Here is a 13,023-nt window from a genome sequence, read left to right on the forward strand (position 1 = left end):
CAGGAAAATCGATGTTTCAGGCAAAAGCCCTTCTTCAGGAATAGAGGCAGGGTGCCTGCAGAGTGGAGAGATAAATGAGGTGGGGGTGGGGAGAAAGTAGCATAGAGTACAATAGGTGAATGGGGGTGGGGATGGAGGTGATAGGTCAGAGAGGGGGTGGAGTGGATAGGTGGAAAGGAAGATAGGCAGGTAGGACAGGTCATGGGGACAGTGCTGAGCTGGAAGGCTGGAGCTGGGGGAAGGGGAAATGAGGAAACTGGTGAAATCCACATTGATGCCATGGGGGTTGAAGTGTTCCAAGGCAGAAGATGAGGCGTTCTTCCTCCAGGCGCCAGATGGTGAGGGAGCGGCGGTGGAGGAGGCCCAGGACCTGCATGTCCTCAGCAGAGTGGGAAGGGGAGTTGAAATGTTGGACCACAGGGTGGTGGGATTGCTTGGTGCCTCCATTGATGCCTGCAGATTGTGTGCTTTTTGAGCTTTGAGTGACCATCCTCCAAGGAGGACTTCAGGATACACAACAATGCAGAGTAGACGAGCAGAGGCTGATAGCTAATTTTGGTACCCATGAAGATGGCCTCAACTGGGACCTTGTGTTCAAGTCACATTACAGGTGGCCCCACTGCACTCTACCCACGCACATGTACACCTATGCGTGGGCACACTGAGGATTTTACACCGTCACACTTGTGTACACGTAAAAACACGCTCTCGTGTGCTCTCCCCCCACATGTATGCACCCACACGCGCAAGTCTGGAGTGAATTGGCATTTGCAGATACCTTTATTTTGCTCAAAAAGCACACATTTTGCAGGTAGTCAATCCATGTAACGTTTTATAAATTCCTACTTTGGAAATAGAACCAGTCTGACTCGAGTGGGATACAGACAGACTCGAACCTCGCACCTTTAATACATTGTCTGAACTATTACTTTTATTAAAAAAGACCTTAAGTTATATTGAGAATGTGACTTAAAAGTACTTTGGGGATTTACATATTGATGAACAGAAACCTGCAGTCCATTCTAACAAATGAAAGACTTTATTAAAACCTAGGTTTGTTCAATATATCATTTTAGTTGCATGACAGTAATCTTTTGCTATAAATTGTCTTGTGATCCTGCTCCACGGCTACCTGATGAAGGAGCAGCCCTCCGAAAGCTAGTATTTCCAAATAAACCTGTTGGGCTACAACCTGGTGTTACGATTTTTAATCCTAACAGCACTATTAACATATCTACACCAAATTAATTCAACAGTTTGACTGTTCATGCCAATCTTCTTGGGCACTGACAGATGGATGCCACATTCTTGCCCAGCCAGCAAGCTCCACATCACTGAACTGAAAAAAAATGTTATGGCTTATGGCTTGAGGAATTTTTTTGGATGCAATATTAAACTAACGCGATGTCAGCCTTCTAAGGCAGTTGGAAACATGGGTAAAAGATCTAATGGCCCTATTTTGGCCAAGATTAGGAGATATTTATCCCCAATGTCCTGAACAATTGTTCTCTGTCAAGATAATAATATAGGGTTATTTGATCACTGTTACGTTGAAGTTTTTGAGAGCTTACTGAATGGAAATTCTGTCATTTTCCAACATTACAACAATAACTGCAATTCAAAAAGAACTAATTGGCTGTAAAGTTGTTTGAACACTTCAGACTGTAAAACTTAGTGCTGTAGAAACACTGACCATCTTGTCTTCTGTGGCTGGAGAGCTATATGATGCATCTGAAGTTGGGAGCATGCAGGATGCAATAGTGTTAATTGTATGAATGTCAGCTTATAGATGAATGTTGAATGAAATTGTGGTGCAGTTCTGGGAGGCTTGTTTGAGATGGAACCTTAGGTTGACCATACTTTTTTTTTGGGCTATTGGGACTGTCATAGACTGAGAGATTTCTGGCTTGTTCCTCCTCTGTGATACCTTCCCTCATTTGTTTCTATGACCACCTTAGCCTGTTGTGGGTATAGACATTCCTCCACTGTGGAGGTCTCCACTACAACTTCAAGTACAGCCTCTGAGAATGTGCAAACCCACTTCCTAAATCCCCAAACAATCAGGACAGGTGACGCCATCCTACTCATTCTGTTGCTTTGACAACAGAGATATTGAGCCTTGTTTAGAAGTTTGAGCTTTGAGTCTAAGTCTGTATGTTTCTGTTTTCATACCTCCGGACATTTTTAATTAATGGTAATCTACAGTTAACCCCAACAATCTATCATTTTAATTGTTTTTATTTGTATACCTCCTGCTTAATGCATATTTCCACCCTTCCCCTTAATTAACTTCAGCCAACTTTACAGATAGTGTGCATTTAAAAGGAAATAAAATGACTCTACATAAATTTGTGCATTCTCCTTATTAAATTGATGGTGATATTCCTGTACATTTGCAATACAAGTTTGTCATATCAAGTGAATATATAATGAAGGTTTGCATAAGTGGGGTTAGGCTGGTTGGGTTCTGGCCAAAATTTCATTGTTTATTTTTGTGGATGGCACAGTTTGAGATATTATTGTTCATGAATGTGCACTTGTGACTATTTAATGTTTTGATATTTACTTTATGATAACTTGAATATAGATAACGGTTTTAATTGTTGACACTAGTTATTGAAGCTGCACTTAAGTAGCTATTTGTGGGCTATTAACTTATTTCTTTTGATTAAGTTGGCTTGTGATAGTGTTGAAAAATGTGGTGCTGGAAAAACACAACTGGCCAGGCAGCATCCGAGGAGCAGGAGAATCGATGTTTCGGGCATAAGCCATTCTTCAGGAATGAGGCTGTTGTGCCAAGCAGGCTGAGATAAAGGGTAGGGGGGAGGGGCACTGGGAATACGATAGGTGGAAGGAGGTGAGGGTGATGGGCCGGAGAGGGGATGGGGGAGGAGAGGTTGGGAAGAAGATTGCAGGTCAAGAGGGCAGTGCTGAATCTGGGGGTTGGGATTGAGATAAGGTGGGGGGAGGGGAAATGAGGACGCTGGAGAAATCTACATTCATCCCGTGTGGTTGGAGGGTCCCTAGGCGGAAGATGAGGCGCTCTTCCTTCAGGCGTTGTGTGGTCAGGGTCTGGCGATGGAGGAGGCCAAGGACCTGCATGTCCTTGGCGGAGTGGAAGTGGAAGTTAGTGTTCAGCCACGGGGCAGTTGGGTTTGTTGGTGCGGGTGTCCCAGAGGTGTTCCCTGAAATGTTATGATAGTGTTGGTTTGGATTTTCAAATGAGCTGCTGTACACTTTTGCCATTTCACAATATTTTCAGTGAGTCAGAAATTAATGTAGTAATGAGACTGTAAGACCAATCTTAAACTGGGGAAAACAAAACTTGGTTTATGTATTCAGTTGACAAATTAGAGTGCATCATCCTTTTAATTTCATTAATCTTAAACTTTGGTCAATTTTGGCATTAATGCATATCTTTGACAATGAACTACTTCTGAAATTTTGCTGTCATAATTTGTCACTATTTTCTACATATTTTGAAACTCGACCAGCAGTTGACTCATTCAACATTTGAAACCATTGTCACTATAACCTAAAGCTGAAAGCCAAGATATCCTGCTTTGACTGCTCCGACATGTGCATATAAACACTTAAAGTTATCTATTCAAAAAGGCAGATAGTGATCAAGCTGACAACAGTTCAGTCAATGTAATACTGCTAATGGGTGAGCTTTAAATATATAATCTGAGACAAAGTAATTGGCATTTGGTAAAAATTAATAGTCAAAATACAAAAATGAGAGTAATATAGTTGATATGTATATGGACCTTCATAAGGCAATTGATAAAATTTTGTATGTTAGATTTGTTAACAAAATAGTCCATGGAATTTAAAAAAAGTGATTTTGTATATGTAAAAGTTGGCTAAGGAACAGAAGTGTAATGAGTTGGTAACTTCAGACGGAAGGGAAGTTACAGAGCTGTCTGCCAGGGACCATTCTTTGCAAGAGATGTTAGTGACTTGAACTGACTAAACTTAATTTCTAAATTTGAGGATATGAGAGTCAAATATGAGGTTGTAACATTTCAGTGATTAAAACTAGAGGGATTTTAAAGTCCTCATGCAGAAATCATAAAAGGCTAGCATCCAAATTCAGGTGATAAGGAAGGTGAATGGAATATAGGTCTTTTATTTTAAAACTAATGATGTATAAGACTAGAAAGTCTTACTAAAAACATACAAGGCCACATATAGAGTATTGTTTGGGTCCACTTAACTGTGAAAAGTTATACTGGCATTGGAGACAGTACAGAGATGACTTACTAGATAGGTCCAAGGTGTATAGGGATTTTACAAAGTGTGGTTGAGTAGTTTGGGTGTGTACTCACGAGAGTTCAGAAAAATGAAAAGTGACATTATTGAAGTACAAAAGATTCTTCAGGGACTTAATCTAGATGCGGAGAAGCTGTATCATATTTGTGTATGTAGGACCACTCAACATAATGTCAGAACAAGGGATCATCCACTTAAGACAGATGAGGAATTTATTGAGGGTAGTGCATCTGTGAATTCTTGACCACATACGACTGTAGAAGCTGGGTCATCAAGTATATTCAAGACTGAGACACCGCTTTTAATTAGCAACGGAATAGAGAGTTGGGGAGAAAGACAGGAAGGTAAAGCTCATTATCATATCAACCATGATGTCATTGAATGGCAAAGCAAACTTAGAGCTGAATGCCCAAGTTCTGCTGAACATCTTATGGTCTTAAAACTAAATGCTGGAAATACTCAGGTGAAGCAACATCTGTGGAAAGAGGAGCGGTGTTAACTTTTCATGTCAATACCTGATGTCTAATGAAAAGTAATCAACCTAAAACATATGCAATATTTTTTGATCTGCAGATGTTGCTTGACCTAATTCCATTTTTCCGTTTTCTCCTGTTTCTGATTTCCAGCATCTGCATGTTGTCTTTGTGTGTTCAGGAAGGTGAATGAGGTAGAAATTTGGCAGAAGTCATGTATTAAGTCATGTATTTTGTTGGAAAGCAATAATGAGAGAAAATGTAAACTAAATGATACAATTTTAAAGATGGTGTATGAACACAAACTTAGGGGTATGCATACACCCCCAAGATGCCAGATGCCAGAGCAATTTTATTCTTTTAGTTTAAAAAATATACTAAAGATCATCCAAATGGTGTGAGTGGAGTGTCAAATAATAATCCCCTGCAGGTGACCAAGAGTGTTAGACAGTGTGAGTAAAGTGTCAACAGCTGAAAAACCAGCAAAGGGATGACCTATAATCTAATTAAATGAGGCAGAGCGATAATTACAGAAAATTAAAAATAGTGGTGCAGGAGACTAACCAAATCACTGGAATAACATGATAGAGTCTCATATTGAGGGTGTGACCAAAGTAATAAGTAATCCAAAACTGTACCAACTAATTTTAAGGTAGAGACTCTCTGCCTTACTTAACCAGATTATAGGTCATTCCTTCACTTGTTATTCAGCTGTTGACACTTTATTCACACTGTTTAATACTCTTGGTCACTTGCAGAGATTTATTTTCAATACTCCACTCACACCATTGGATCTTTTAAACACTCTGCCCTTGATTTTTCTGCTTTATAAATTCTGTCTCTGTCACTTCATCTAATGAAAGGGCTACGGTCCAAAAGCTTGTGATTTCAAATACACCTGTTGGACTATAACTTAGTGTGACTTCTGACCTGTTTATAAAAAGAGTACATAATCAGGATATTTATTTAAATATTTATAAATTGCCAATTAAGCTTTGCTGGAGTATTGTTCAGTTGTGGTTTCGAATGATGTAAGGCCTTGGAAGTCACTTCTACACCTCTAGATTTTTCAGCCCTCATGCCGACCCTGACCCCATTTTTAAACACTACTCTCTTTATCAGACAAGCTAGGTTGAGACTAGATAAACTGGGGCTTCTCTTTTTAATGCTAAAGATATGGGTAGTTGTGATAGTTATTCAGAATCATGTGTTCTGATACAGTAAATGAAGAGAAACTGGAATGGGCAGTTACCAGAGGGTATAGATTTCATGTAATTACCAGAAGATTCCATGTTTTGATGGCATGTTTTAAACAAAAAGTTATGGATTGAAATGTGTTCTTAAAGTTTATTAGAAGATTCAGTAATTTTTGAAAGGAAATTGGATAAATAACTGAAGTGGAAACTTTGCAGAACTGAGGAAAGGTTGGAACCAATTAGATAGTTTCCTCAAACTAGGCACAATAGACCAAATGGCCTCCCCTACATTCTAAGCACTCTTATTTGTTGAAATTTTTTGTTTTCTTGAACCTTGAGCAGAGTTATTTAATTTTAATTTTCAGGAGTTCAGAAGCAGACTGTATACTTCTGCTGTGATGCCAATCCCCTGTTCTAAATGTCTGTCCACTTAATATGTATGGTAATATTTGAATAATGGTCAATTGAATGAGATATTGAATCTTTGATAGTTCTACAATAAAGTGTGTGTGAATCCAGAAATAATAGAAGAAAATAAATTGACTTATCAGATGGGGGAATAAAAGATGGTATTTTTTGTTTTGTGTTTTTCAGGTGCATTCATTCCTGGAGTCCCCGTACAACCTGTAGTCTTGCGTTATCCTAATAAAATGGTGGGTGCTTTTGAAAATCAGATTTTTAAATGTACTTTACATTTATTATGTTTCCATTTTTTAATCTAATTAAATTGTTTATATTAACTCATTGCTCAATTTCATTTGCTTTAAAGTTCTAATTGTCATAAACTGTTGTCCTAACATTGGGCCCAGAGGAAAATAGTTTTGCTTCCAAGACTTCTGTGGGCTGGTAGTTGCCACATTTTCTAAAAAAAACACTGCAAAACAGATATGACAACATAATTCCCTAATCCTTGAGGTCATAGAAAACCGTCGCAACTTTGCAGTTCATTGTTTTCATATCGCTGTATGTTCTTTGCTAGTTGTATTGTCCTACAATTCCAGAAAGTTTTAGGTCAGATTGTGGAGTCATTCCACAGCGACATGAAAAAAGACACAAGGATAAATTAAATATTTAGTTTTTTGCTTCCTTTTTCATATTTTCCAGGAGTCTAAGATTTCACCAATGGAGAGGCACTTCTAGAAAATATGCTTCATATTTATTTTCAAAGGAAGCATACAAAAGAAAATTTAATCCGATGGTACCATTGGTGTTCAATAGCTACAAGATGACCAAATAGTAAAGAAAGCTTCCAAAAACAAAGCAGCGTACAAGAGGAAAGGCCAAGTTAATTACCTTTTTTGCATTAGCTCTGTCCTGCAAATGATTCTTTAGTGTTTAGCTAAATATTGCTTGCTTCAAAGCACAATAGTTGCCCCCTTAATTGGATAGGCCATCCCTGCCATCACTGTTAAATTAGGGTAAAATGCAATTGCACAATCATAATTTTTGCATAAGGTGCTTGTTTGCTAAACCAGGTACTTGCTACTGTTCCTTCAGGTCCATGAATCAGACCTGGTAAAAACAAATATTCCCCATAGTCTCTCACATTCAGACTTAATGATCTTGTTCTGATAATTCTAATCAAACCCAGTCATAATGTTATCTGGAAAATTAGTGTTCAAACTCCAGTTGAGTGAAGAGTTTACTTTAGTTAACCATTCCAGTTGTTTGTTAACTGCCAGCTCTAATTGCTTTACTTTGCTTAAAACAGAAGTTGAAAGCTACCATGCAATCACAGATCATCCCAATGTGCCGGACAACTGGTAGTTAATTTTGGACCTATAAATTGATTGTTGCTTTCCAAGGATGCCATTGAGATTCCTTAGGTTTTGTCCCAAAACCAAAACTATTGAAATAAATCATTCTCCATGGCTTTTCCTCAGCACTTAAGGTTTTCAACTATTTTTTTGAGCAGTTGCAATTAGCAGTAAGGTGCTCCATCTCTGCCTGAGACTGTTACTTTCAAATTCCAAGTTTGATAATGTATGTAGAATTTTGTAGCATTTCAAGACATGAGATTGAGATATCTTGAGACTGTGCAGCCAATCACTTAGACCTAATCCCCTACTTTAAAGGTGAAGTAACATGAGGATTGAAGTCACAAATAAATTATTTCGACCTTGTCCTTCCTGTAAAATTATTTGCTATTTCACCTCTATTTTAATTTTCTAAAATACCATTTTAACCTGTTACATCCTAGCATTGTACTCATGTCTTACCTTTTGCATCCTAGTTTATTTATGAAGTTGAAATAAAGTATTTCATGTCACCTTGTTTTGCTAGCTGTGTATTTTGAGGGAAGTTTTTTATGATTTAGTAATTGCCTGTTTAAGAATGTACACTTTCTGTATTTGTTTATTTTGGGGGAAAAAAAATCCTTCTGCGATGGTTGTCTTAGGTTGATATTTCATCTGAACTCAAAGGCGGTTGTCTAATATTTAATCATTTAAGTTTGTATTTTTTAAAACGCTCCTATATTGTAGCTTACTTTTTAAAAAATATGTTCTTCTGTACTGCTTCATGAATAACAGTTTAGATTTGCTGACCAGACGAAACACTTTATTATTCTGCCGATTTGATAACTGTTAAATGTTCCTAAACATAGGATTCCTTTGAGGCACTGACATTTGCACCTTTGCTACTTAATTGGATGAACAAAAACACTGAAAATATCTAAAGTTGGACCATTTTACAGGAAAATAGCCATGGATTTCAACTTTAAAACAAAATACTGAGCAAAGGTGTTTCCAAAGGAAAAGTCACCCTGTTGGGCATCTTCTACAGGCCTACGAATAGTTCCAAAGATGTATAGGAAAGGAAAGCAAAGATGATTCCGCATAGGAGTGTGAGTAGCAGGGTAGTTGTTACGGGGGTCTGTAAGTTTCCAAATATTGACTGGAAATACTATAGTTTGAGTTCTTTAGATGTCAGTTTTTGTCCAATGTGTGCAGGAGGGCTTCCTGACAGTATGTAGACAGACCAACAAGAGGCGAAGCCACATTAGATTTGGTACTGAGTAATGAACCCGGCCAGGTGTTCGATTCGGAGGTAGGTGACCATTTTGATAGTGACCGCAATTCATTTATGTTTACTTTAGCGATGGAAAGGGATAAGTATACACTTCAGGGCAAGAGTTATAGCTGGGGGAAAGGCAATTATGATATGATCAGGCAAGATTTAGGATGCATAGAATGGGGGAGGAAACTGCAGAGGATGGGCACAATTGAAATGTGGAGCTTATTCAAGGAACAGCTACTGTGTGTCCTTGATAGGTACTTACCTGTCAGGCAGGGAGAAAGTGGTCGAGTGAGGGAGCTGTGGTTTACTAAGGAAGTTGAATCTCTTGTCAAGTGAAAGAATGTGGCTCATGTCAGGATGAGATGCAAGCTCTCAGTTAGGGCACTTGAGAGTTACAAGCTAGCCAGGAGGGGACCTGAGCAATCAATGGTGGATAGGATCAAGGAAAACCCTAAAACTTTCTGTAAGTATATCGGAATAAAAGAATGACAAAGATTAGAGCCAATCAAGGACTGTAGTGTGAAGTTGTGCGTGGAGTCTGAGGCGATAGTGCTAAATGAATACTTTTCGTCAATATTCACACTGGATAAAGACAATGTTATTGAGGAGGATACTGAGATCCAGACTATTAGACTAGATGGAATTGAGGTTCACAAGTAGGAGGTATTAGCAATTCTGGAAGTTGTGAAAATAGACAAGTCCCCTGGGCCAGATGGGATTTATTCTCGGCTTCTCTGGGAAGCCAAGGAGGAGATTGCAGAGCCTTTGTCAACATAAAGATCCAAGCCATTGTCTACAGTAATAATGCCAGATGACTGGAGGATAGCAAATGTCCCCTTGTTCAAGAAGGGGAGTAAAGACAGCCCTGGTAATTATAGACCAGTGAGCCTTTCTTCAGTTGTGGGTTAAGTGTTTGGAAAAGGTCGTACAAGATAGGATTTATAATCATCTAGAAAGGAGTAAGTTGATTAGGGAATGTCAACATGGTTTTGTGATGGGTAGGTCATACCTCACAAACCTTTGAGTCCTTTGAGAACGTGACCAAGCAGGTGGATGAGGGTAAAGTGGTTGTTGTGGTGTATATGGATTTCAATAAGGTGTTTGATAAGTTTCCCTACAGTAGGCTATTGCACAAAATATGGAGGTATTGGATTGAGAGTGATTTTAGTAGTTTGGATCAGAAATTGGCTGGCTGAAAGAAGACAGAGGGGATGTGAAATATTCATCCTGGAGTTCATTTACCAGTGGTGTGTGGCAATAATCTGTTTTGGGTCCACTGTTGTTTGTCATTTTTATAAATGACCTGGATGAGGACATAGAAGGTTGAGTTAATAAATTTGCGGATGACACTAAGGTCAGTAGAGTTGTGGATAGTGTCAAAGAATGTTGCAGGTTACAGAGGGACATTGGTACAGCTGAGAAGTAGCAAATGGAGTTTAATTCGGAAAAGTGTGAGGTGATTCACTTTGGAAGGAGCAAGAGGAATACAGAGTACTGGACTCATGGTAAGATTCTTGGTAGTGTAAATGAGCAGAGAGATCTATGTCCCAGTTGCCACTCAGGATGATAGGGTGTTAAGGCATATGGTGTGCTAGTTTTTGTTGGTAGAGGGATTGAGTTTGGGAGACACTAGATTATGTTGCAGCTGTACAAAACTCTGGTGCAGCCACACTTCTTAATATTGTGTACAGTTCTGGTCATCGCATTATAGGGATGATGAGGAAGCTTTGGACAGGGTTTTGAGGCAATTTACTAGGATGTTGCCTGGTATGGAAGGAAGGTCTTCTATGAAGAGGCTGAGGAACTTGAGGCTGTTAGAAGGTTAAGAGGTGATTTAATTGAGGTGTAATCAGAGGGTTAGATAGGGTGGACAGTGAGAGCCTTTTTTCCTCAGATGGTGGAGACATAGTTTTAAATTGTGGGATTATAGATATAGGATATGTCAGAGGTAGTTTCTTTACTCAGTAGTAAGAGCGTGGAACACCCTGCTTGCAACAGTAGTAGACTCGCCAAGTTTAAGGGCATTTAAATGGTCAGTGAATAAACATATGGATGAAAATGGAATAGTGCAGAATAGATAGGCTTCAGATTGGTTCCACAGGTCGGTGCAACATCAAGGGCCAAAGGGCCTGAACTGCGCTGTAATGTTCCATGTTGCATCCCATATTTGGTGCAATAATTAAACAACAGTGATTAGAACTATTTTACTAGTTAATTTAGTACATATCTATTGTACCCTACCTAGCCATTAAAAAGAAACATCAAGTTCATTTTATGAACACATTTTGGTACTGGTGAATTTTGTCCTGGAACAATAATGGAATGATGTGTCCTAATCCAACTGGGCTTTAATACCCGGCAGTCTCGTGTATCAAGAATTGATTAACAATAGCGTGCTTTAAACCAAGGGAGCTAAGCAGATTGAAATCTCTTTGACTTTTGTTGTTTATTCTACCTGAATTACCCTTGCTGAAATCCACTACGTGTTTTTTTTTCAATTATACTAACTCCCAAACTTACGCAGCCTCAAACTGGATTCCATATTCATTGTCTCTGTGATTTCAAGTTTTTTTTGTTCACCAATTAGCTGAGTATTCCTTGACAGGTTGAGTACTGCTCTCATATTTGAGGCCACTTATGCAGCTCCCCTCACCACAACATTGAAGTCTCCTTGGACCCTGATGCCCTCACCTAAGAGATGATAGCTAAATTCACAGATGATACAAAGGTACAGAAAGTATGTTGTGAAAAAGACTTGAGACAGGTTGCAGGATATATCCTGCAAGGCAGGATATAGGTTGAGTCAGCAGGTAAAAATCTGACAAGTGGTTATAATGTGAGTAAGTGTGAGGTTGTTTCTTGTAGCTTAAATAAAAAAAGAGATACTTAAGTCAGTTTATGCATGGCATTGTTGAGACTGTATCTTTGCAGCGTTGGTTGTCTTCCTTTAAGGAAGGATGCCAGTGTGTTGGAGGCAGTTCAGAGGTGGTTTACTGGATTGGTACTTTGAACGAGTGATTGTTGTATGGAGAGTTGTTGGACAGGCTGGGTTTATTTCTAATGGAGTTTAGAAGAATGTAGGGTGCCTTGATTAAAGTGTGTAAGAACCTAAACTGTCTTCACAAGGTGAACATAAAAAAAGTTTCCTTTTGCGATTCAGTCCAGAACTATGGGGTACTGTTTTGAAATTACTGGGCACCTTTTTTTTAGGACACAAATTTTTTTTTGACAGTTGTGCAACTTTGGATCTCGATCTCAGAAGGTGGTGGAAATGAGGATAATAAATATTTGAGGTGAAGGTAGATTCTTGTTAAGCAAGAGAATGTGGAGCAATGCAATGACCTTATTGAATGGCGGAGCTACCTCAAGGGCTGGATGGCCTACTTCCATTTTGTATGTTTGTATCTCTGTAATTGCCTTAGCACTTCAATCATCTGAGAGATCTGTACTCTGATTCTAGCCTTTTGAGAATCCTTGATTTTAATTGGTCTCCCTGAACCCCTCAACACTCACTCTCTTTAAGACGATTCTCAAAACTTACTGTTTTGACCATCTGGACTTGCTTTGCAAAATATTCTAATTTTACTGTATAAAACTATGAACTGCCTTGTGAATTTTATTACATTGAAGATGCAATGTAAAGTCAAGCTGTTGACTTTGTACGGAATGTCCATAGTCCCATCAGTTTGAACAGTACAATCAAGCAATGTGTTATCTGTACCTACCCCTATGAAACTCAACCAGTTTGAATTGCCAATATCTAATCCTCAGTCAACATTGATTCTGAACCAGATTTTCATTATTTTAACTGTAGGATACAATCACATGGACATGGCAAGGACCTGGAGCGTAAGTTGATTTAATTTTTGTTTATCCTTGTCAGCATATTGATATTTAACACATCAATTAATAACATTAAGCTTTTCATTGATTTCAATAAGAAATTATTATTGGAGGTAAATCATGTAAAGATTTGAATTGGAAGGACATGAGGATGAAATTGCTGTGTCCAGACCTGGGTGAAGGCAGGCATAATGCCTGCCATAGCTAGTGAGAAAATG

The 13,023-nt window shown here is 38.6% G+C and overlaps 1 protein-coding gene across 2 annotated transcripts in view; it reads left to right on the forward strand.

Annotated features, from left to right (window-relative positions):
* Positions 1–13,023, forward strand: part of LOC140480383 (lysophosphatidylcholine acyltransferase 1-like) — a 169,773-nt gene that overhangs the window by 111,540 nt on the left and 45,210 nt on the right. For both annotated transcript variants that reach the window (XM_072575169.1, XM_072575170.1), the window contains 2 exons: positions 6,539–6,597; positions 12,777–12,811. In XM_072575169.1, coding sequence (XP_072431270.1) covers positions 6,539–6,597; positions 12,777–12,811 — 94 coding nt within the window. The remainder of the gene's footprint in view (positions 1–6,538; positions 6,598–12,776; positions 12,812–13,023) is intronic.

Source organism: Chiloscyllium punctatum, chromosome 8, assembly GCF_047496795.1.
Source record: "Chiloscyllium punctatum isolate Juve2018m chromosome 8, sChiPun1.3, whole genome shotgun sequence".
Lineage (NCBI taxonomy): Eukaryota > Metazoa > Chordata > Chondrichthyes > Orectolobiformes > Hemiscylliidae > Chiloscyllium > Chiloscyllium punctatum.